The following is a 25,743-nucleotide window of genomic DNA, read 5'->3' as shown; positions in this document are numbered from 1 at the left end:
AGCACGATAACATTTTGGCACGGGCAGCACCAGGAGTGAGTACAAGTGGTTGAGCCACCATTATGGGACTAACACAGTACAGCACAGTCACATTTTGAGGCCACTGCATTTTTGGAAGAGATATTGCAGTTTTAAGTTTTCTTATATTAATTGAGGTCTTGAAGTCCAGTGGTAGTGTACCAGCCTTCGAACCAAAAGTTTTGATTCAAATTTCATTTTAGGACTTGATGGCCCAGGAAGGTACATTGTTAATATAATTTAAACAGATCGATTAACAATGGCAGACAGTAAGAGTTGAGAGAGATTTTTGGTTAATCATTTGATGGAAGAAAGTTGAAGCTTTGACCACTATGAGCCATAGCTCCAGACTGCAACGTGCACAAGAAAGTGTATGTTGTCATAGGAACTAAAACTTTTCCTAGTTGTTACATTTCTTAGAATTCTAATTAATTAAATTAGAAGTATTTTTCACTCCTATTGCTTAAGACAGTTATACTGAAAAAGCACTAATGTTTGCTCATTTCTGAACAAAAGTAGCCCCAAGTCTATAATTCAGATTTGAAAAATGATAGCAAGGTCTTAGATTAGAAATTTTAGTATGACATCACTTTGGAGAGATTCCATAGGACAACAAGACTTTCCTTTTTATAACTACTCAGTTTGAAGACAATGTCTTAATGACACTAAATTTGTATTAAAATAGTTCTGTAGCCATTGTTTATGTCACAAAATCACACATAGGCTATTATTTTTGTTAATTTGCTCTACATGGTTGCTACAGATTGTAAAGTCCACAGCTTTGACTTTAATTTGGACTGTGAACCAACATGGGCGAAGGACTGCTTTACATCAAGACCTGTCAAAGGAATTGCTGGGCTTTTAGTAACTTGTTACTGGAACTCATTGTGAGTTGTGTTTACTCTGTTGCTTTGAAACAGGTATTTAAGATGTCATAACACCAGGGATACTGCCGAGACGGTTTGCTGATTTGGTTGTGCAGTCTGGATCACTTGTGGAGGCTGAGAGTCATCAGCATGAAACAATTCCCTGATTGTCTTCTGGTTAAAAAGTGTGTGCACAATACAGAGGCAGAAGCCTCCAAGTTGCATAATATAAAGGGCTTCTCTTCCTCCCTCTTTGTCTCTTTCTCTCTCTCATTCTCTCCACAAAGAAGCAACCAACATCTTAAAGATAGCTAAAATAAAACAAAGAAATACAGATGTTGATATTGTCTCCCATCATTTTCTGTAATTTCAAACCAGTGTCTGAAGGACTGAACAACTAGCATGCCAAGTGTCTGCAGTAATGAAAGCAACTGGAAAACATAAACAATTCAGAGATCAGAAGGACTTGGGAAGAAAAAGGGATAACTTGTTGTGTCCTATTGACTACTGCAATTGAACTATGTTTGCCCAGCATTTTTCTTCACCCATTCATAACATCTATGTTTATTTGTTTGTCTGTGCCATTTGGTATGTGCTTAAGAAGGGAATGAGAATTTCAGTTAGTAGACTGATGTGTAATTTACAGTTTTGTTTTGCCTATATTTAGATTTGGTTGCTTTGTAATAAAGAATAGATTATTCTCAAATGCAGGATGTTGGATCTGTGCTCATCAGGCAGGGAACTTGGGGGAACTTTGAGTGCATTGAACAAGTCTTAACTTGTGTGAGTTATTGGATTTGAGTATCAATGGGTCATGACAAGAGATTAGGGGCACTTGGCTGCTATTATTTTGAAACAGAGACAACAAGAATTTAGTTGTGGTACTGGGTATGTGGGCTGTTTTCCCTGGAGCGCGGAGGCTAAGGGATGACCTTACAAAATTATGAGGGGCATGGAGAGGATAAATAGACAAAGTCTTTTCCCTGGGGTTGGGGAGTCCAGAACTAGAGGGCATAGGTTTAGGGTGAGATAGGAAAGATATAAAAGAGACCTATGGGGGAACATTTTCACACAGAGGATGGTACGGGCATGGAATGAGCTACCAGAGGAAGTGGTGGAGGCTGGTACAATTGCAACATTTAAGAGGCATTTGGATGGGTATATGAATAGGAAGGGTTTGGAGGATATGGGCCATGTGCTGGCAGGTGGGACTAGATTGGGTTGGGATATCTGGTCGACATGGACGGGTTGGACCGAAGAGTCTGTTTCCATGCTGTACATCTCTATGACTCTATGACTCTAAGATATCATGTTCTCTACTCTTGAAAAGAAATGGCAGTGGAAACTATGAAGGACTTCCTGCAGATGGCAGATCAAACCCTGATGAAACTCAATGTAATTACAGAAGCCAGGTTATTTGAATTGGCAAGTAAATTGGGAGAAGGAATTGCATGCAAAAGCTAAAAATACAGATTTAATTGAAGGGTGAGCGCAACATTTGGGTTGAATAGCAATATGGGAGAGACCAGCTACTCCAAGTGTGAAACATTGAAATCAGGTAATACTGACTTCCAGTTGAAAGAGTTTGAGCGTGAGGAGAATTAAAGTGACTTGAGCTGGAGATGGAATTCTGTTGGGAAGAGAGAAATAATTCAAGAGTTTAGGAAACTAGATTTAGTATTGTAAAGGAATATGAGAAGAGAGGTCAGGAATTTAAGCTTGTAATGCAGCAGTTTGCAAAACAGCCATCAGAAATTGGTGTAGAATCTAATAGGGATTACTCTTGCCAGAAAGGAAATGTTTAAGTTGTACAGGACCTACAAAAATTTGAGGAAAAGAAAGTAGAGACATTCTTCATGTCTTTTGAGAAAATAGCAAGACAAATGAACTAGATGAAGGGAAACTGGATATTGATTCTGCAGAGTAAGTTGACAGGTAAAGCACAGGAAATGTCTGCTTCACTGTCAGTAGAGGTTTCAAGGGATTATGATACTGTAAACATAACTACACTTGGTTTATATGAGTTAGTGCCTGAGGCATAAAGGCAAAGGTTTTGGAATTTAACGTTACCCTGCATTGAAAGGGTTAGGCAATGTAATTGTGACAGAGGGATATGAGCATGAGAAGCTGAAGCCATGTGTGAAGACCTTAGACAGATCATTCTCTTAGAACAATTTAAAAGTGCATTAACTTCTTTAATAAGAATACATGTTGAAGATCGCAGGGTTGTAAACTGCTAGAAATAAAGTAGTAATTGTTAATGTTTATGGGCTAATACATAAAACTTTTTTTTGTCACCCTCATAAATTGAAAAGGAAAGAGAGAGGCAAGATGAAAGGCAAGCAAGTAGCTAGGGTAAACCCATAACACCATAAGAAATAGAAACATTTGGTTGCTCGAGCCTACTCCACCATTCAATACGAACATGACTGATCCATCACACCCACTCTCCTGTTGTTTCCCCATAACTCTTGATTCCCTTACTCATCAAGCATCTATCTATCTATCTCAGCCTTCAATAGACACAAGGACTCTGCTCCCAAAACGTTCAGAGAGAATAAATTCCTCCTCATCTCAGTCTTAAACTGGCACCCTGTTATTCTGAGACTATGCCCTCTGGTCCTATTCTCTCCCATGAGGGGAAACATTGTCTCAGCATTCATCCTGTCAAGCCCCTTAAAAATCCTACATGTTTCAGTAAGATCACATCTCATTCTTCTAAACTCCAGTGAGTAGAGCCCCAACCTGTTTAACATATGCTCAAAGTCAATCCTTCCATAACAGGGAACATCCATGTGAACTTCTCTGAACTGCCACCAATGAAATGATAGCTTTTCTTTTAAGTAAGGGAGCCAAAATGGTTCACAATCCTCCAAATGTGGTCACATTAGCACCTTGTGCAATTGCAGTAAGACTTTCCTACTTTTATAATCCAACTCCCTTGAAATAAGGCCCAACATCCATTAGCCTTCCTGGTTACCTGCTGCATCTGCATGCTACCTTTCTGTGTTTTGTGCACAAGTATCCCACAAGTGTATTGCAGCTCTCCTCAGTTTTTTTCCATTTAAATAATATTCTATTCTTTTGTTCTCCTTTCCAAAATGAACAATGTTGCATTTTCCCACATTATAGATGGTTCTGTGGTTGAAAACAAGACTCCCAAATGGTATGTTACTTCTCAGGTGCACGGGTCAGGGATGTCTCAGCTCAGCTGCAGAACATTCTCAAGGGTGAGGGCGAACAGTCAGTTGTCGTGGTGCATATCAGTACTAATGATATAGATAAAAAACAGGACGAGGTCGTGCAAGCAGAATTTGGGGAGTTAGGAGCCACATTGAAAAGTAGGACCTCAGAGGTAGTAATCTCAGGATAGCTACCAGTGCCAGGCACTAGTCAGAGTAAAATAAAAGAATAGGCAGGATGAATGCGTGGCTTAAGAGATGGGCGGGGAGGAGGGTTCAGATGTTTGGGACATCGGGACTGGTTCTGGGAGCAGTGGGACTATTTCAAATTAGACTGTTTACACCTGCGCTGGACGGGAACCAACATCCTTGGGGGTGCTTTTGCTAACACTGCTGGGGAGGAGGTGTTGCACGAAGTTGGAGGCGGGGCTGGGGCGGGGGAAGTGTTGCACGGGGCTGGGGCCAGGGAGAGGAGTTGCATGGGGCTGGGGGCGGGGCTGGGGCTGGGGGAAGTGTTGCATGGGGCTGGGGGTGGGGGGGGAGATGTTGCATGGGGCTGGGGGCAGGGGAGGTGTTGCACGGGGCTGGGTTGGGGCGGGGGAGGTGTTGCACAGGGCTGGGGGTGGGGCTGGCGCCAGGGGAGGTGTTGCACGGGGCTGGGGGCGGGGCTGGGGCAGGGGAGGTGTTGCATGGGGCTGGCGCCAGGGGAGGTGTTGCACGGGGTTGGGGTGGGGGAGGTGTTGCACGGAGCTGGGGTGGGGGGAGGTGTTGTACGGGGCTGGGGCGGGGGGAGGTGTTGCACGGGGCTGGGGCGGGGGGAGGTGTTGCACGGGGCTGGGGGTGGGGGGAGGTGTTGTACGGGGCTGGGGGTGGGGGGAGGTGTTGTACGGGGCTGGGGCGGGGGGAGGTGTTGTACGGGGCTGGGGCGGGGGGAGGTGTTGCACGGAGCTGGGGTGGGGGGAGGTGTTGCACGGAGCTGGGGCGGGGGGAGGTGTTGCACGGAGCTGGGGTGGGGGGAGGTGTTGCACGGAGCTGGGGCGGGGGGAGGTGTTGTACGGGGCTGGGGCGGGGGGAGGTGTTGCACGGGGCTGGGGGTGGGGGGAGGTGTTGTACGGGGCTGGGGCGGGGGGAGGTGTTGCACGGGGCTGGGGCGGGGGGAGGTGTTGTACGGGGCTGGGGGTGGGGGGAGGTGTTGTACGGGGCTGGGGGTGGGGGGAGGTGTTGTACGGGGCTGGGGCGGGGGGAGGTGTTGTACGGGGCTGGGGCGGGGGGAGGTGTTGCACGGAGCTGGGGTGGGGGGAGGTGTTGCACGGGGCTGGGGTGGGGGAGGTGTTACACGGGGCTGGGGCGGGGGGAGGTGTTGCACGGGGCTGGGGTGGGGGGAGGTGTTGCACGGAGCTGGGGTGGGGGAGGTGTTGCATGGAGCTGGGGTGGGGGGAGGTGTTGCACGGGGCTGGGGTGGGGGAGGTGTTACACGGGGCTGGGGCGGGGGGAGGTGTTGTACGGGGCTGGGGCGGGGGGAGGTGTTGTACGGGGCTGGGGTGGGGGGAGGTGTTGCACGGGGCTGGGGTGGGGGGAGGTGTTGCATTGGGCTGGGGTGGGGGGAGGTGTTGCACGGGGCTGGGGTGGGGGAGGTGTTGCACGGAGCTGGGGTGGGGGGAGGTGTTGCACGGGGCTGGGGTGGGGGAGGTGTTACACGGGGCTGGGGCGGGGGGAGGTGTTGTACGGGGCTGGGGCGGGGGGAGGTGTTGTACGGGGCTGGGGTGGGGGGAGGTGTTGCACGGGGCTGGGGTGGGGGGAGGTGTTGCATTGGGCTGGGGTGGGGGGAGGTGTTGCACGGAGCTGGGGCGGGGGGAGGTGTTGCATTGGGCTGGGGTGGGGGGAGGTGTTGTACGGGGCTGGGGCGGGGGGAGGTGTTGTACGGGGCTGGGGTGGGGGGAGGTGTTGCACGGAGCTGGGGCGGGGGGAGGTGTTGCATGGAGCTGGGGTGGGGGGAGGTGTTGCACGGAGCTGGGGTGGGGGGAGGTGTTGCACGGGGCTGGGGTGGGGGAGGTGTTGCACGGAGCTGGGGTGGGGGAGGTGTTGCACGGGGCTGGGGCGGGGGGAGGTGATGCATGGGGCTGGGGCGGGGGGAGGTGTTGTACGGGGCTGGTGGTGGGGGGAGGTGATGCATGGGGCTGGGGCGGGGGGAGGTGTTGTACAGGGCTGGGGCGGGGGGAGGTGTTGCACGGGGCTGGGGTGGGGGGAGGTGTTGTACGGGGCTGGGGCGGGGGGAGGTGTTGCACGGGGCTGGTGGTGGGGGGAGGTGTTGCACGGGGCTGGGGCGGGGGAGGTGTTGCACGGGGCTGGGGCGGGGGGAGGTGATGCATGGGGCTGGGGCGGGGGGAGGTGTTACACGGGGCTGGTGGTGGGGGGAGGTGATGCATGGGGCTGGGGTGGGGGGAGGTGTTGCATGGGGCTGGGGTGGGGGAGGTGTTGTACGGGGCTGGTGGTGGGGGGAGGTGATGCATGGGGCTGGGGCGGGGGAGGTGTTACACGGGGCTGGTGGTGGGGGGAGGTGATGCATGGGGCTGGGGTGGGGGGAGGTGTTGCATGGTGCTGGGGTGGGGGAGGTGTTGCACGGGGCTGGTGGTGGGGGGAGGTGATGCATGGGGCTGGGGTGGGGGGAGGTGTTGCATGGGGCTGGGGTGGGGGAGGTGTTGCACGGGGCTGGGGTGGGGGGAGGTGTTGCACGGGGCTGGCGTGGGGGGAGGTGTTGCACGGGGCTGGGGCGGGGGAGGTGTTGCACGGGGCTGGGGTGGGGGGAGGTGTTGCACGGGGCTGGGGTGGGGGGAGGTGTTGCACGGGGCTGGGGCGGGGGGAGGTGTTGCACGGGGCTGGGGCGGGGGAGGTGTTGCACGGGGCTGGGGCGGGGGGAGGTGTTGCACGGGGCTGGGGCGGGGGAGGTGTTGTACGGGGCTGGGGTGGGGGGAGGTGTTGCACGGGGCTGGGGCGGGGGAGGTGTTGCATGGGGCTGGGGCGGGGGAGGTGTTGCACGGGGCTGGGGCGGGGGAGGTGTTGCGCGGGGCTGGGGCGGGGGAGATGTTGTACGGGGCTGGGGTGGGGGGAGGTGTTGTACGGGGCTGGGGCGGGGGGAGGTGTTGTACGGGGCTGGGGTGGGGGGAGGTGTTTTACGGGGCTGGGGTGGGGGGAGGTGTTGTACGGGGCTGGGGTGGGGGAGGTGTTGTACGGGGCTGGGGTGGGGGGAGGTGTTTTACGGGGCTGGGGTGGGGGGAGGTGTTGTACGGGGCTGGGGTGGGGGAGGTGTTGTACGGGGCTGGGGTGGGGGAGGTGTTGCACGGGGCTGGGGCGGGGGGAGGTGTTGCACGGGGCTGGGGCGGGGGAGATGTTGCACGAAGTTCCTGTTGGGGGGCCGTTGTTGGGGGTGGGGGTAGGTATCTGATGACATCGGGGGCAGGGGTTTGGGGGGCAGGGCACGGGCGGTATGGTGTTGCCTCGTCTCATGAACGAGGAGCAGACTTTAAAATTTCGGAGCCCCTGTCGAAATGCATTTAATTGATTAACCGAATGGTCGATTATCTGAACGAAATATTGCCCGCCCATCACGTTCGGATAATCGAGGTTCCCCTATATATTGTAAATAATTGTGATCCCAACACAAATCCTTGTGGAATCCCAATGGTTATACAGGTCACCAACTTGAAAAAGAATCCCTTATCCCCACTTGCTGTCTCCTGCCCATTAGCCAATTCTTTATCCATGTCTCCCATAGCATTGGTTGTTATTTTGTGGAATATGTTTTTGTGAGGTATCTTGTCGAACGCCTTCTGGAAGTCCAAATACAACACATCTACTGGCTCCCCTCCATCCACTCTGGTTGAGACTTCCTTGAAAAAATCTAATAAATTAGTCAGACATGCTTTTCCTTTCACAAAGCCATATTGGTTCTGCTTGATTAGATTATGATTTTCCAAATGTTCTGCCATTACTTCTTTGATAATTGATACCAATACTTTTCTAACAATAGATGTTTTGCAAACTGGCCTGTAGTTTCCCACTTATTGCCTTCCTCCCTTTTTGAATTAGGGATGCCACATGTACAGTTTTCCAATCCTTCGATAACTTCTCCAGAATCAGTACTTTTTGAAAAAATTACAATCAATGCATTCACTATCTTGTCTTCCTTTAGCCCATGAGGTTGTTGAATACGACTTCTTAAGAGGGGAGATAGCTGAGAATGCCTCAAAATTTCCTCAGTCAATCAGAAAGGAAGGTATTGAGGGTGGAGGTGAAAATCTAAGACTAAAGTATTTTCATTGTAACAAAGTGAGACTCATTCATTCAGAATGCTGAAAGTTCTGAGTGAAGTTCTGTATGGCACTTCTTGGTATTCATGTGAATGGAGTCCATATAGGGAGCTCAAAAGGGAAATGCCACAGATCAAATTGCAGTTGAAACTGCAGCAAGAGATCAGAAATAAACACTGTTCTGAGTTCAGGAGAAGCAGATAGGATAAATATATAAATGGTTTTTGTCTAAAGGGATGATAACTCTTTCTTCTTCAAATGCTGCAGCCAAAACTACAAACTAAATTGAGGGATTTAGGTGCTGCTCAGACTTTGTACTGGAGAAGGGATGGAAACTGGTGAAGTCCACATTGATGCCCTAGGGTTGAAGGGTTCCGAGGCGAAAAATGAGGTGTTCTTCCTCCAGGTGTCGGGTGGTGAGGGAGTGGCGGTGGAGGAGGCCCAGGACCTGCATGTCCTCGGCTAAGTGGGAGGGGGAGTTCCCTTCAACCCCAGGGCTTCAATGTGGACTACACCAGTTTCCTAATTTCCCCTCCCTCCACCTTACCCCAGTTCCAAACTTCCAGCTTAGCACCATCCTCATGACCTGTCCCACCTGTCAATCTTCCTTCCCACCTAACTGCTTCACCCTCCTCTCTGACCTATCACCTTTACCCCTTCCTCCATCCACCTATTGCAACCCCGGCTACCTTCTCTCCAGCCCCACCCCCTCCCATTTATTCCTTCACCCCTTGAGGCTTCCAGCCTCATTCCTGAAGAAGGGCTCCTGCCTGAAATGTTGATTTTCCTGCTCTTTGGATGCTGCCTGCCCTGCTGTGCTTTTCCAGCACACTCTAATCTTGAAGCTATTCGGAATGCTAACCTTTGTTGCAAGAGGATTTGAGAAGTGTTGCTTCAATTGTATGCAGGTTTGGTTACACCACACCTGAAGTAGTATGTTCAGTTTTGATCTCTCTTATCTTAGGATAGATTGCCGTAAGAGTAGAATTAAAACTTCACCAGACTTGTTCCCAGTATGGTGGAATGGTCCTATGAAGAACGAATGGGCAAACAAGGTCTATATTCTCTAGAGTTTTGAAGAATGAGAGGTGATCACATTGTAATTGTCTTCAAGGGATAGACAAAGTCGATGCAGATAAGGTATTTCCCCTGGTTGGGGAGTCTGGAACCAGAGGGGCATAGTTTAAAAATATTAAAGGAGATTTCAATAAATGTTTGATTATAAATGATGTAAAGAGTTACAGAGACACTTATGGTAAAAGGCATTAAAGTGTTCAACTAGCGATGATCCTATAAAATAAAGGAAGTGCTTGAAGGGGCTAAATGGCATACTCCTGTTCCTATATTTCTAACCAATGCTGATTCAATAACCAGGTATTTTACATGGCTAAGACTTCATAAGAACACAATGCATATGTGTTAAATGTGTTAAACCAGCATTTTTGATACACATGCCAGTTTTTGAAAAAAAAACAATCATCACGTGTTAGTAGAATGTGTTGGACCATTAACAAAAATGAAAGCAGGGACATAATATATCTTCACAATTATGGATGTGGAATCCTGAGTTCCAGAAGCTGTTTCTTTAAAGACAATCACAATTAGGGTGGAAGCAGAAAAGTTAAGTCAGTTTCGTGCTCATTATGGCCTACCAATTGAAATACAATTCAATCAATATTCTAAACTCATGTCTAAAGTTTCCCAGGACATCAGCAATGAATCGCAGATGCTGGAAATCTGAAACAAAAACAGAAATTGCTGGAGAAGCTCAGCAAGTCTGACAGCATCTGTGGAGACAAAGCAGAGTCAACCTTTTTGGTCCATTGACCTTTCTTCAGAACTTGTTCTCGGGCATCTGCATAGGAGTTGGATCCAATATTGTCCATGATCTAATCTTCTTCTGCTTCATCAATAACCTCCCCTCTATCATAAGCCCAGAAATGGGCATGTTTGCTCATTATGTGATACTCAGTACCATTCTTGACTCCTCAGATACTGAAGCAGTACATGTCCAAATGCAGCAAGATCTGGACAACTTCTGGGCAAACAAGTTTGGTTGACAAATAGCAAGTAACATTAGCAACACACAACTGCCTGACGATGACCATCTATAAAAAGAGATGATCTAACAATCATCCCTTGACATTCAATGGCGTTACTATCACAGAATCTCCACGAGCAATATCCTGAGTGGGTTATCACAAACCAGAAACTGAACTGGGCTAGCATATAAATACAATGGCTGTAAGAGCAAGTCAGAGGCTAGACAATCTGCAATGAATAACTCACCTCCTGACTCCCCAAAGCCTGTCCACCATCAATAAGGCACAAGTCAGGAGTGTGATGGAATACTCCTCATTTGTTTGGATGAGTGCTGCTTCAAAAACACTCAAGAAGCTTGACACCATCCACTTGATAGGCTCACAACATTGACTGCCTTCATCATTGAGGCTTGGTCGAAGCAATTTATACCAACGACAAGATGCACTGCAGAAATTCAACAAGGCTCCTTCAACAGAACTTTCCAAACCCACAATCACTTCCATCTCGAAAGACAAGGGCAACAGATACATGGGAATACCATTGCCTATAAGTTCCCCTTCAAGCCACCGACGGTTCTGACTTGGAAATTTGTCACAGTTCCTTTAGTGTCAGTGGGTCAAACTCCTGAAACTCCCTCCCTGAGTGTACCTCCACTTCATAGACTGCAGCAGTTTGAGAAAGTAGTTCACCCTCATCTTCTCACTGCTACCTTCTATGGATGGGCAATATTTGCTGGCCCAGCCATCTATGCACAAATGCCAATGAGTTAAAAGAAGATACATTTTCTAAACACCTCATTGTAGCTTTAGAAAAAATCTTCCACCCTTGTAAAATGAACAATCCTTGAAGTACAGCGTATTCAAATTGAATTCAACAACTTTAATCACAAATACATCTATTTTCCATTCTAACATTCTTGTTTAATTTACAATGAAAGAGATGCCCATCAACTGAAAACTGATATTAATTTTAATTCCGCTATCTTTTATATACCCCAGGGGCCACTGATTATAAGTGTACGATTACAAGCTTAGGAAACCACAAACTAAATATGATTGAAGAGGTAGCTTATTCAGACTCAAGAGTCATAAATTAATGGAGCAAATTGCCATCAGTGTGACGAATGTTGGGTCTGCTGAATCACTGACAAAAGAAATAGACACGTTTTTGATTAGGGAGTGGAAGGAGACTTACCGCTGTACAAAAAACAAATAAAATGGCCCATCAGGGCATATTCACAGAATTTTGGCAAACTCTGAAATGGGCTGGATGGCCTTCTCACATATTCCAGTCTTAATATATTCCTGTTATTCGCAAAACAGGGACAGAAAAAGATACTTAATAACCTTGAAAGATGCTTAAATCAGATTAACTCTGTTTATTGCCTAGAAGTGATTCCTAGTTTAAAGATAAGTATTACGTCATCTATTTTTTGTATTTATTTCTGATAAGGTAAGGTCCAATTCATTTATCAGTGAAAGTGATCTATTCCTTTCAGATCCCATTTCAATTTTAACTGTTTTCCAGAATTTTGTTTTCTATATTCTGTACGAACTGAAAATAGTTTGCAGATTCAGTTTCATGAATAAGTCATAGGACATTTTTTTCTACTCCTTTATCTATTATGCAATGATGACTGTGTACTTAGAGATTCCAGAACACAGAAACAAGACTCGTGCATTTTGGATGCTATGAAACAATAAATATGGGCAGATGGGGCCAAAGAGACCACAATTAATCTAATCTATGGTAAATGTCACTCTTGCGAAGCAGCGGCAAGTTGCCAAAGCATTGACACTGATAATGTCAGATGTAATGTTGAAATAAAAATAAACGTCCTATTTAACTAACTGAATAACATTTTCCTTCATGTTTTTAAGGCATTTGAGACTGTAAACAAAATCTTCATTGTTTAATATAAAGCCATGCAGAAAGAATGCTTGACAATTTTGAAACGATTTATTCTCCAAATAAAATCAAATGTGCTGCATTTGTTTTGGGATATGTTTTGCTAAACAAAGTATGTAGAAGCTTAAAATTCCAGAAGAATATGACGAGAATTTATAAATTTAGAAAATATCAGAAAGAACCACAATGTGCCATATATGTTACTGACAACACAGACATGGAATAGTATTGAGTTACCAGAAAGAAGGCATCAGGGAAGACAAATAGCTGTGGTGGTGCCTTAACTTTGCCTCTTAAACTGCCACCACTTAAAGCAACATGCGGGAAAAGAAATCAAAAACAGAACCAGACACTTCTTACAAACTTGTAGAAGACTCGGTGTTCTTAACTTTATGTAACACAGCTTCATTGACATCCAGTAACTGGTTGGAGGCTATGATAGCAATTTCGAGATTACTTGGATAATATTAACTGCTATCAAAGAAAATCATTCCAGCAAATATATGAGAATGCTAACAGCAGGCAACCTATCATGCTTTAAATCTCCCTCTCGAAGCATGCAAATGGTCTGCCTTAATGAAACAATGTGTTATTGCTGAAAAAAAAATCAGCTGTTCTAATTTTTAAAACAAAACTACAGTAAATGTTTTATTTCCTAACATCTGGAGAAAACTGAACGAGGATTCCATACTCACTGAAAGGGCAGTTTTCCTTCTTTGTTCCACCGACCTTGCCATTCCTGTCGATCTTGAGAAAGTATTTGGTGAAAGAGAACAATTTCCTCCACCGCACGTCTCCTTCCAGGTATTTGTAGCTGCGCACATGCCTTCCCAGGCTGGATGAAGACCTTGTAATATTTGGAGACAACATATCTCTGCTGATGTCATTGCAAGCAACAGACGAAGAACAGATGAGGAAGAGGAGAAGGACATAAGCCAGGTATGTAAAGGCTGAGGCACCCTTTGTCAGTATCCATTTCCACATTGTACTGAAGCTCTTGGCACTAGAAATAATCTCATAAGAAGAAACATACTGGAATGCCAAGGACACTTATGTGGTAGGTCGAGACTGTGTGGCTGGTCTTCTCTGTCTGACCTCTGTTATCCTTTGAATGAAGTTCATCAATATCCATAGCTCAGGTGATGAATCATCTCCTGTGTAGGATCTCTTTTGCCACCTTCCACGTTTGCACAATTACTGAGCTCTTCAAATATCTCTTCAGTATATATTTTTTGTTAGGTCACATAAAGAGTTTTTTTGTTAATGTCCTTTTTCGAAAACCATTTGATAACATAACTCCACAAAGGTGTACGATGTACTACAGTGATCCCACTTTCTCTTGGCTCCGACACACAAAGGGTTTGAATCTGTTGAAGACAACCGACAGCTCAAAGAAGCTGGTGGCTTGAAGAGACAGAAGTTATTCAGCTTGCAGTAAACAGGTCAAAACCTGGTGAAAAATGTCAGTGATTACCACACTGAGGTGGGATGTGCTTACCGCTGTGGACAGCCTGTTATGGATCAGGCAGCAGTGGACATCTGAAACCATGTCCTGGAAGAAATTTCCTTCTGAGGGAACTATGCAGATCACTGATTGTAAGCCTTCTGGAGCTTTCAGTCTTGCTAATTGCCGTTACTGTTCCTCTTTCCTCTGAAAGCCGGCCACCAGCATGGGTTGTATAGTCATGCTTTACTAATCTCACTCTCTTCCGGGCTAAACCCAACTCCCTCTAGGGAGCCCCTTTGGACTTGCTTTCCAGCGTGGGCTTTTTTGGCAGCGAAGTACTTGAGAGCCACCTGGAGCTTTCTGCTTTCTGACTGATCCTGCACATGTGAAGGAGACCAATCTGCAGAGTCCTGCAAACCAGATTATATACTGGTCAGGAAGAGCAGAAAGACACAATTAGTTTCTTTTTTAACCTATGCCAGCTTAAAGGAGGTCCTAATTTAATGAATCATCTGCTCTTTGCTTCTGTAGAAGAAACAAAGTGTTCACACTTCTAGTCACAGATTTTATTTTTTTTAACCATGTGAGGTTTCAGACAATTTAAGAGCTTCTTATACTCACAGGATTAAAGAAGCCTCTATAAACAGTTTGTAATTACTAACTTGAGTCACTCTGAGTTACATTTCTCCGCAAAGCTCATGTATTTTATATCATTCCAATTTTTTTTTATCATAATACAATATTATCTCTTTTCCAATTTGCAAAACATGTAGAAAAAACATTCTAAGGCACTTTGTGATGTTATCTGTATAATAGGTTACCAGACAAATTTATGACTCATTTAAAAATGATAGACTTTTTTCTCCTTTGTCTTTCAACCTCAGCCAGTATAGCACTATTGCAGGGTAGTGTCTGTCATTGTCCTACGGCATTGTATTATTGGGTCACCTACTGGATTAACTTGAGAAAGCCTGAGAAAAGTTGCAGAGTAAGGATGCACTATGTAACGGAATTCAATCTCTCCCAATAGATTCAAGTCACTAACATAAATGTATGAATGTAGATTATATCTCTGTAATGAGGCCTGATTCATACTTCAAAGGACTGAAATTCTACCTCCCTCTTAGCTTCAACAATCAGACATTAATAGGCTCCATTATTAATTGTTTCTTCGTCCTATTTGAGAAAAGGATTGTCCTTAATACAAAGTTTCAAATTAAAAGTTAAGTTTGAATTTATCATTTTTAAAAATAGGACTACAACTTTATATTTGAGCATTTCTCGATAACCATTATAATGACCATTCAGTTTATTTGATATTTAAAAATTCAGTTATAATTCTATCCTTCAGCCTCTGCAATTTTGTTTGGAAATATGAACAAAATAGCTGTCTATGATCTGGTAAGACTCAGATCTGTGATTGTTTTGTGCTGAGATTGAATAGGAAAGGTGGTTTCAATTCAGGGCAGAGGTGCCCACAGTCCCTCCGGTGAGAAAGACAGGCATAAGTGACAGAGGAGGGAACTGAAAACTCCAGCAGGGAGGCCTCTGAATCTGTCACTCTGCTATCAGAGCTGAGACAACAACACTAAACCGCACCGATTGAAATTAACTCCCTGTGAACTTCCAAACATTTTCCACCTTGAACACTCAGTAAGGTCAGTCAGCCACGGCTAAGTGATTGAGTAATCAAGAATCATTTCCTAGTGTGGCCGTTTCAAAGATCCCCATGGCCTTAGACAAAGTCGCATAGTTCAGACCTGACTAAGTTCAGTTGCCATCAGAGTCAAACTGATGCAATGCAAACAGCAAACCAACGATAGATGTGATTTTTAAAAAAAGTCTCTTTATGTTACTCCAATGTCACTGAAAATCAGGCAATTGCTTTATTGGCATTAAAGACTGATTAAGTTACATCAAATTTATGTCTTGTTGATCCTATGTATTCCTCACAAAAGTAGGATTCACTAAAGCTCCAATTATACTGTGAGCAATGCTCTGCAGTGCAGCTTAATGAATTCAACTTGTGGTATGAACTCTTTGCATCAACAATGGTGCAACAACTCTCCCTTCTGGTCATGAGTTCCACTCCAATGGGACATTCACTGCTATTGCTGTGGCATATTTTTTCAGCTTAGTCATACCACAGAGTTTAAGTTTTGATCCTCATCACATCTCCAGGTACCTTGATGCCTGCACAGCTGTAAGTACAGTACTACAATAATATAATTATAGTAACTGTCAAAGCTTTTCAGTCACACTTACCTGAAGCAACATTGGCAGCTACTCTGGTTATAAGTAATAGTATGATTTGCATGTCCTGAATGTAAATATTTCCACTTTATAGGATGCATACTACAAAAAACTAAACACTACATGCTATTACAGGACATTACAGAAGCTTGTTTGAAAAACTCAGCAAGTTATAAAAATGTTGCTCAGTGATTGTGAAATGTACTCGAGTAACCTAAAAAAGCCTTTCTGATTCTTCCTTATAAGACAAATGCTTTTAGTTTAATGAACTTGTAAGATAGATATCTTCAATTTTATGCTGAAACAATGGCTTGTGAGCTCAAGAACTACAATATTCTTTACAGTGGGGTTAATGACTTTAGATTGGAAGTTAGAAAATAGCACATACTTTTTCTAAGCTGGCAATTTAAATGCTTTAATATTTACCTTCTGAGTATGAACATGTAATTTTATTTTAACTTCGCCAGCTGCAATGAAATGTATCGGGCTCTCTTTTATGTTAGTGGTGGTGGTGTAAAAACTTCTACCCCAGTCACTGCTACAAACAAAAACTTATTTGTGGGATAAATTTAGACATCATTGAATTCATTTATGGCAGCTGCGTTTGGATGAAAATATTGGTATTTTAGAGTTAAGGAAATGGTCTTTATTTTTCCAAGCTATTGTTGTCATCTCTTCACAAGAAAGGTAGTATACAGTAGTGCGAGGATTCACAAGCTGACTACCCGTCTTCAATTATTATACTTCTGAGCTCTCTACAGCCATGAGAATGGATGAAGGCACCCATAATCCACTGGAATGTTGATGTATCCCATTGGATGCTAATTCAGAATTCAGAGTCCACTCTAGTTTCACTGTTCACTCATCAGGTTTGTCAGCAGCAATGGTCAAACATTGCACCTTCTGAAACAAGGACAGAAATGTTGCCACTTTGCTAAAGGTTCTTAAAACTGTGGGTGCTGTACATCAAAAACCTGTCCTGAGGAAAGGTCACTCAGCCCAAAACATTAACTCTGATTTCTCTCCAAAGATGCTGCCAGATCTGTTGAGCTTTTCCAGCAATTTATCTTTTTGTTACTGAAGTTTCACTTCAGTTCTAAGCTGTTAGCAGTTTAGACCTGGTGTCACTGTCAAAATATAGCCTCCGCCCCTAAAATTACAAGATGGTGGATAGATGCCATACTCAAACCCAGATATTTTCAAACATAGTGGGGAAAGGTATCTGCTTGTCCCTCGACTGGATGGCAAACATAAAATAATATTTTCCAATCCACAAATTGTGAATAATGGATTTTCTACAGAGCTGAAAATTGTTTGTTCTTTAACTCCAAAATGTAGCAAAATGCCAATATTAAATCTTTGTGCACTTGCTCAGCCATAAAACTTTCATAAAACTGATAATGAATCCATGGAGTACAAAGCATCAAGCTAATTCATTGGATTGAAGTTTTGCAAGTACTATCCATATCAGGTCCAGATGCTCTGAGTAGTATACAATACAAATAATTAAAGTTAACAATTGAAAACACTTATGTTTCAATTATCACTTTTTGTTTCTTTACATATCACATATTGGGGAACATATACTTCATCCAAACAAAATGGATCCAACTATAGAATCTAAATATTCCACTCCAAATCATTTCACTTAGACAGCAACCCAACAAATTACTTATTAATTTAGTAGAATCTAATTCTACTGTAAAATCTTGACATTTCTAAATAAAAGCTATTTCTAAATAAACAATGGAGAGTCCCCACATTGTTGTCTTTTGGAATCAGCATGCGGTTGCTAAAGGTCATCCTTGAAAGAAGGGGTTTGATTTGAAATTCTCCATATCAGCATTAAATGGGCTTTAGGTCACATTCAGTGGCCCAAACATTTACTAGAGGTAGGTAAATATTTTTTTAATCTTTAGCTTCCCCTATAATTTCAATTAATTTTTATTTCTTGCTTTTGATCTCTTTTGCTTCACCCCATGCCTCAAGTTAGAGAAGGAAGAGCCTGTTGCCACTATTCAACGAGTGTTTCCAGTAATTGACTGCACCATTCCAATCACAGACTTTGCCTCCTTTCCCTGAGGAACAATTTAAAAACACATATTTAAACCTATTTTTGCATGTCCCTCCCTTATAAGTTCAGACAACTCCAAATGTTTAAATGGAATTGTGATTTGTCAAGACTTGTTGACAGCTGTGCTAAATAAACTCATTGAGATGCGGTGCTCAGTTTCTGTGCACGTAAATGTATATGTTATAATTATGGATGTAATGCTTTATGCTTTATAATGCCTTATCCTTCAAAGTTAATCCACTTAGGTTATTTTTTAGTAAGTAGAAGTACTTTGAGTAGAAGAATAACTGTAGAGGAAAATTCTTTACTCTCTCTTGTCCCATTTTTGCTCTCTTCTTTGGTCACAAACTCTCCTCACAATGAAAATACAACTTCTGCCAAGTCTAATAGACTGGGGATCACTAAGACTATAAGACAGAGGAGCAGAAGTAGACCATTCAGCCCATTGCCCTGCACCAACATTCAATGAGATTATGGCTGATCTAACAATCCTCAACTTTGCTGAACTGTCCCCATAACCCTTGATTCACTGACTGATTAGAAATCTCACTGTCTCAGCCTTGAATATACTGAAGGACTGAGTCTCAACAGCTCTCTGTGGTAAGGAATTCTGTAGATTGACAAATCTCTGAGAGAAGAAATTCCTCCTCATTCCTGTCTTAAATGTGCAACCCCTTTATTCTGGCATAATGAAATCAAAATGGTGACAGAGGAGGGCTCCTGAACTAGAGCTCCTTTGCTCTGGCTGCTTTTCTTTCTTCTTTTCTTGCTTTTTACTTTACTTTTTTAAATAGTTTTTTTGTTTTTCTTTTCTCTCCTTGCCTTCTGGAGGCAGTGGCAGTGATGGCAGCAGCTGGAGGCTTTGGGGTCAGCCACAAGGTGGCTGGTGTCCCTGGGCAGAACTCTGGAGGTTGGTGACATCTCAGATTTGTCCAGATCCAGAGCCTGGAAGTGGCAGGGGGCCCTGAGCCATACCAGAGCAGGAGGACGGGAGCAGGCAGCAGTGCCGGTGGTGGTGGTGGGGGGGGGAGGCTTGCTGAGAGAGAGAGAGAGAGAGGGAGAGAGCAGGCACCATGGGGTTGCTGGTTGAGAGAGAGGAGCAGGCAGCACTGGGGGGGGGGGGGGGAGAGAGCTGGTGGAGTGAGGGGGAGACAGTGTTGGGGGGAACCGGTGGTGAGAGAGGGAGCAGGCAGTGTTGGGGGGGTGGTGCTGGTGGAGATAGAGAAGGAGCAGGAATCTTGGGGTGCTGGCGGAGACAGAGAGGGAGGGAGCAGGCAGCGTGGAGTGATCAGTGATGGGAGCAGGAGAAAGACCAAGCTGCAAGGTGACAAGAGTAGACAAGAGGTGGGGGATGAGGTTGACCCCGGAGCAGGGGAGGTCGAGTTCTTGTGAAGAGAGTGGACCCAGCATGGCCATGTGCTTCTGGACTGTGGTGTTGGATTGTTAACTGTTTTCCTTTGTTTTTCCAGTTTTTACTAAAAAGGACTGAAACGTTTAACTTTTTAACTTTGTTTTCCTCATTTTTCTGCTTTGTACCTAAGATTCTGTACCTGGGTACCTTTGTACCTAAGATGGTGCCGTAAGTGGGGACCTGTAAACGTGAGCACATGTGACACTAAACCTGATTCAGTTCAATGGCTATCTGGTCACAAACTCTCCCAGCGGGGGGAATAACGTCTTCACATTTATCTTATGAAGTCCCTTAAAATCATTCTCTAACATTTCCTAATCATATTAAGCCTCCATTTCATGACTTGTGGATCTGATGTTAGACTGCTGCAGTGGATGTGAGGAAATGTAAAATGCTTTTCTAGATGGAGAAGGATCAGAATGTTTTCAAATTGCCAACAGTTTGAACAGCTTCCTACATAAAGAGTTGGTATCATAATGTCACTTGTTAAATTCATTGTCGTGTTTCACAATATATTTGAAGTAGAGTGGGTGATAGATACAACAGAAGAAAATACATTTGGAAAGGACAACAGTAGTTAACTGTTACTTGTCAGGTACCCCTTTCCACTTGCTGTAGCTAAATTGTACAACACTTTGGATGCAATCTAAGCCTGTGAATGACAACTGCTCCCTTTTAACTAGCAAATCAGTTTACAATATAAATGGTTAAGAATGAGATAAGTAAGAAGAGGCACATTTTGAGGACAGTTTTTTTAAGAAGAAGGCAGAGCGAGATTAAGGGACAGAATTACAGAGCATATTCCCTGAAGGTTTGGACAGCAACAGTGAGTGAGGGTGAGGGATATGCAGTGGATGAGAGATGGGACATGGCCTGGTGGTGAAAGCACAAATATTACAAAATTAGGGCATAAACATTTGACACGAGCATTTGCAAATCAACACACATGCAAATAAGGACCAATAGAACACAGTAAGAGGTCACGAATGTGTGTGACCTTGGGCAGAACATAGGTCCCACAAAGGGGGTTGAATGGAGATGGTATAGGATAGAGCTAGGACGGGTGGGCTTGAGGTGTTAAAGGCATTGAGGAGGGTTTCAGCAGTTGAGAAGGAGAGACAGGGGACTAGACGGCCAATGTTCTATGTCAGGCAGCCTTTTGAGCAAGAACAAGATCTTGGCAATTATCTAGATGTGGAACGAAAGCTAGGTTTAGGATTGAACAGGACACAGAGAGTGTTCACCTGAGTTCAGCCTGACTGAGTATAATAACATGCAATTATATTGGTGCTTTAAGAAAATTAAACATTGCTAAACACCTCAAAGGAAAATGATGCTGAACAGGGGTTGGTTGAAGGGTTTGGGGAGGTGACTGAAACATGATTAAAGAGGTCAGTTGCAATGATACTTTTGACGGGTGGGTGGGGGGAAGATTTTAAATTTTCTTTTAACTTTTCTTGCGAGGCCAGGAAAAATAGACTAGAAATTTGGGTAGACAGCATTACAGTTCTGTATTCCGTTTCAGTGGATTTTCCTGTCAGACTCTCAAAACAGCTGATATTTTATGTTCATGTCCAAAAAAAGGAAAATCTGCTTGAATATTATTTTACACCTTTTTTGTGGTAAATGTTCAGGCTCAGTTTTGATGAAACAGAGATTCCATTTGTATTACCACATAGACAGTAAAAACACAAATGTCCCTTTTTATAATCAAACATTTATCCTAAGGTCTGCAGTTCATAGGTAAAGTTATTCATAGCACGCTTACAAAAGAGTACATAAAAATCACAAAAGGTCTGACTTGCAATTTGTCATTGTGTTTTGAATTTTCAATATTTCTTTCAATTTTAAATTTGGCAGAGGCTCATGACATCATACATCTGGACAACTTAGTTCTTTGAAAGAACTGCTTTCACCTTCTCACTCACTTTTCTTTCATAAACATATATTGCTGAAAATGTCAGAGATATCAGCAGCTATTGGAATAGTTATTCTTGAGGCATTTTCCAGTACATATTGAATAATAAATGTCAAGAGATTGCTGATGTCTTAAATTACCTTGATTAATGGCTACAACACAGAAACAGGCCATACCAATGCAGTATTTATGCTCCATTTAAGCATCCTCCCACAATATATCATCTCAATCTGTCAACATAACCTCTCTTCCATACTCCCTCATGTTTATCTAGTTTTCCTTTAAATAGATTTGTGTTAATTGACTCAACTCCTTCTTGTTTTGTGAATAGTTGAGTAAGGAAACTTCTCTTGAATATTTTGTTGGATTTTTTAGCAGCTGTCTTCAGTTTAAGGGCACTAGTTCTGCTTCTATACTGTGGCTGTTGCAGAAGGAAGAATAAGGATTATTGTCAGCCAGGATAGTTTGATGAAGATAATGGAAGTGTTAACAACAAGAAAACTCAAGTTTGTGATGAGGTAAAAGCTCACATTCTATCGTCTTCCCTGTAACCTCAGACCTGGACACTAAGTATTGACTTATGGAAACAAATGGAGACCCAAGAAATGTGGATGCAAAGACAGGTATAAAAAATTCCAATCACAGGCCAGTAGAAAAATGAAGAGGTACTTAAAATTGTGATAACAGAACATAAAATCCAGGAAAATAAATTAGTATTTTGACCATTAGTTCAGAGCTGAAAAGCTAAAAGGATCTCTTGCAGAGGATAATGTGAAGGGAAGTAGACAGTGTGGTTGACTTAAAAGTGTAGTTGAGTGACAGATACCCAACGTAGACAAGCTACAGAGGATAGAGCAAAACTGGTGACAATGATAAACCCTGACAGGAAATCTCCTGGCAGGAATATGAACATTAAATGCTGCATGGATATTAACAATGGCCACATTGATACAGCTGGAGCTGAACTTGCAACAAATTCAAAAGACAGTTGGCATCTGTTTTAAGAAAATATTTTTGGCTGCAATGCATCTCATTCTAACATGACACACTGGGTATATGGCTCTAATGTGTTGACTTGGGAAATGGAAGCCCACAGCATGCCTTTCAAGGTCATTGAAATAAGGGAGGGTAAATCCAGGTTTGAGGACTCTGTAAATCCAACGTTTCTGTTCCCAAACCCCAGCCTGGATCTCTTGCAATTAAGGCACCAAGCATACCTGGCTGATGGGGGTTGAAGATCTTGGGGTGGTAGTGGGGTGTTTTGGGTAATAGTCTGATTGCAGTCTTCAGTTTTTTTATAGGAAATGGGTGTTGTTGGCTGATCGACATTTGCTGCCCTATCATAATTGCCCTTGATTTGAGAATCTTTCTAAGCCATTTCACAGGGCATATCGGTCATTTTGCTGCGAGTCTGGAGTCACATGTAGTCAAGATAGGAGGAGGATGTCAAATTTCTTGCCCTCGGGGACAAGAGTGAACCAGATTTTTTTTTAAGAACAACTAATCGTTCCATTATTGAGACTAGCTTTATATCCCAAATTTTTTTAATTGACTATGTATTCCACCAATTGCTGTGGAGGGATTTAAACTGATGTTCCTGGAGCTTTAACCAGGGCTGCTGGATTACATAAGAACTAGGAGCAGGAGTAGACAATTCAGCCTCTTGTGCCTGGATAACTAATGTCCTGGGCTGGCCAACATGTGACCCCAGCCCTCTGTAATGGCCTAGCAAGCCACACAGTTGTATTTATCATTACAAAGTCACTAAGAAATGAAACCAAATTGGGAGGTTCAACAGTGTGACATAGTCACACTCATGGAATCATATCTGACAGACAATGTCCAATACACCACCATCACCATCCTTGAATATGTCATGTCCCACCAGCTGAACAGACCCAGTGGAGGTGACAGCACAGTCAGGAGGGAGTTGCCCTGGGAGACTTCATGTAGCCATGTTCATGACTCATGTAGTCTCATGACATCAGGTTAAGCATGGATAAGGAAATCTCCTGCTGATTACCACGTACTGTCCTCCCTTGGCCGCTGACTTAGTACTTCTCCGTTAATTTAGGATATCTGGTCAGTGCAGATGAGGTGGATCGAATGTTTATTTCATTGCTGTACAACTCTATTACTCTCTAGCTCTATCTCCACAGGCGTTTATCAGGGTAGTGTCTTAGGCCCAACCATCTTCAGCTGCTTCATCTCCATTATAATGTCAAAAGTGTGAATGTTTGATGATTGCACAATGTTCAGCACCATTTGCCACTTCTCAGACATTGATGCAGTCCATATTCAAATGCACTAAGATCTGGACAATATCCAGGCTTGGGCTGACAATTAAAATTTGTGCCAAATAAATGCCAGGCAATGACCATCTCCAATAAGAGATGATCTAACCACTATCCTTGGCATTAAATGGTGTTACCATCACTATCAACATAACTGTGGCTACCACTGACCAGAAACTCAACTGGACTTCGATATAAACACATTGTCTACAATAGCAGGTCAGTGGCTCAGAATCCTGAAACAAGAAACTCCCCTCTTGACTTCCCAAACCCTGTCCATCATCTACAAGGCACAAGTCAGGAGTGTGATACTCCCCACTTGTCTGTATTAGCGCTGTTCCAACAACACTCAAGAAGCTTGACACCATTCAGGCCAAAACAGCCTGCTTCATTGGCACCACATCTACAAATTGTGGGCGGCACGGTGGCACAGTGGTTAGCACTGCTGCCTCGCAGCGCCAGAGACCCGGGTTCACTTCCCGACTCAGGCGACTGACTGTGTGGAGTTTGCACGTTCTCCCCGTGTCTGCGTGGGTTTCCTCCGGGAGCTCCGGTTTCCTCCCACAGTCCAAAGATCTGCAAGTCAGGTGAATTGGCCATGCTAAATTGCCCGTAGTGTTAGGTAAAGGGGTAAATGTAGGGGTATGGGTGGGTTATGCTTCGGCGGGTCGGTGTGGACTTGTTGGGCCGAAGGGCCTGTTTCCACACTGTAAGTAATCTAATCTAATCTAATCATCTAATCTAATCTAATCTAATCTAAATATCCACTCCCTCCACTACCAACCCTCAGTAGTAGCAGTACCTGTGTACTATCTACAAGATGCATTGCAGAGATTCACCAACAATTCTCAGGCAACATCTTCCATACATGGGAACACCATCACCTTCAAGTTCCCCTCCAAGTCACTGACCATCCTGACTTGGAAATATGTCACTGAGGCTGGGTCAAAATCCTGAAATTCCCTCTCTTAAGGACATTGTAGATCTACCTAGAGAATGTGGTCTGCAGTGATTCAAGAAGGCAGCTCACCACCACCTTCTAAAGTTAATTGGGAATGGTCAATAAATGCTGGCCCAGTCAGCGATGCCCACATCCAATGTGTGAATAAAAAAAATGAGGCAGAGGGACTGTGAAATGTGAGGCCCAATGATTGGGCTCATAGAACAGGATGGCTGCCAATTCTATTGGCTGAGGTAGGAGTTGCTGGAAATGGGAAATAAGCATCAGAGAAGCACTGCATGGTGAGAAGAGGACCTCCACAGGAATGGTTGTCTCTGTTGCTGGATATTTGAGTTTTATTAATAATAACATAAGTCTAAAAGGAATGTTTACCCTGGTCATACTTTAAGCGCAATTATGGAAGTGTACGTGCTGCATAGGGACATGTTCTATACTGTCAATAGTCACTCTGCATAAAGTTAATAAAAAATATTTTACTCGGTTGTAATCATACACCAATGACAGCAACAGTAGAATATTTTGGACCTTAGATTCCCTGTTCCCAAGGAGAGTGGAGACTAGCCACTGGCGATGGTAATTGGAGGTGGGGAGAAGGAGGAGGCTAGAATACAGGATGGAACCAAATGTGAAATCCAACTATCCCAGGAATTGTGCCCATTCTAAACTTATTAGCCCTAACGTAAGTCTCGTTAGCTGAGAGCTGGTGTGAGTTTCTTTGAGGTTCTCATAAAGTCTCAAAAATGTTCAGAGAAGAGATAATTAATACCAGAGGATTTTAATGACTTTTTTTTAGCTTCATTTGCAGCATTAGTAGAATGACCTTAGTTTGTTCTTCAGGCATTTAAAAGCCTAGCTGAGCAGATATGTGCTGCTCTACTTTCATTGGCAGAACAGGCCTAAAACCTTTTTTCAGGCGTGGGCTTTCTGGCCTGATTATTTAAGAATCAATCCATATACCATGGGGCGGGCTCTATGGCAGACAGGCCTTAGTTCCTGCTGTACATAAGATGCTGAAGTAAGACGAGTGAAATCTGGAACCACTTTCTATAATTTACATTGAG

The 25,743-nt window shown here is 44.0% G+C and overlaps 1 protein-coding gene across 1 annotated transcript in view; it reads right to left on the bottom strand.

Moving 5' to 3' along the window:
* Positions 1-25,743, bottom strand: part of LOC122555464 (fibroblast growth factor 10) — a 140,438-nt gene that overhangs the window by 113,446 nt on the left and 1,249 nt on the right. The window contains exon 2 of the mRNA XM_043701493.2: positions 13,020-14,200. Coding sequence (XP_043557428.1) covers positions 13,020-13,308 — 289 coding nt within the window. The 5' untranslated portion in view covers positions 13,309-14,200. The remainder of the gene's footprint in view (positions 1-13,019; positions 14,201-25,743) is intronic.

The sequence above is a fragment of the Chiloscyllium plagiosum genome, unplaced genomic scaffold, assembly GCF_037043375.1.
Source record: "Chiloscyllium plagiosum isolate Xiang-an unplaced genomic scaffold, Cpla_swu_hap1 HiC_scaffold_1, whole genome shotgun sequence".
Lineage (NCBI taxonomy): Eukaryota > Metazoa > Chordata > Chondrichthyes > Orectolobiformes > Hemiscylliidae > Chiloscyllium > Chiloscyllium plagiosum.
Note: the sequence above shows the minus strand (reverse complement) of the source record. Positions and strands in the feature narration are given on the sequence as shown.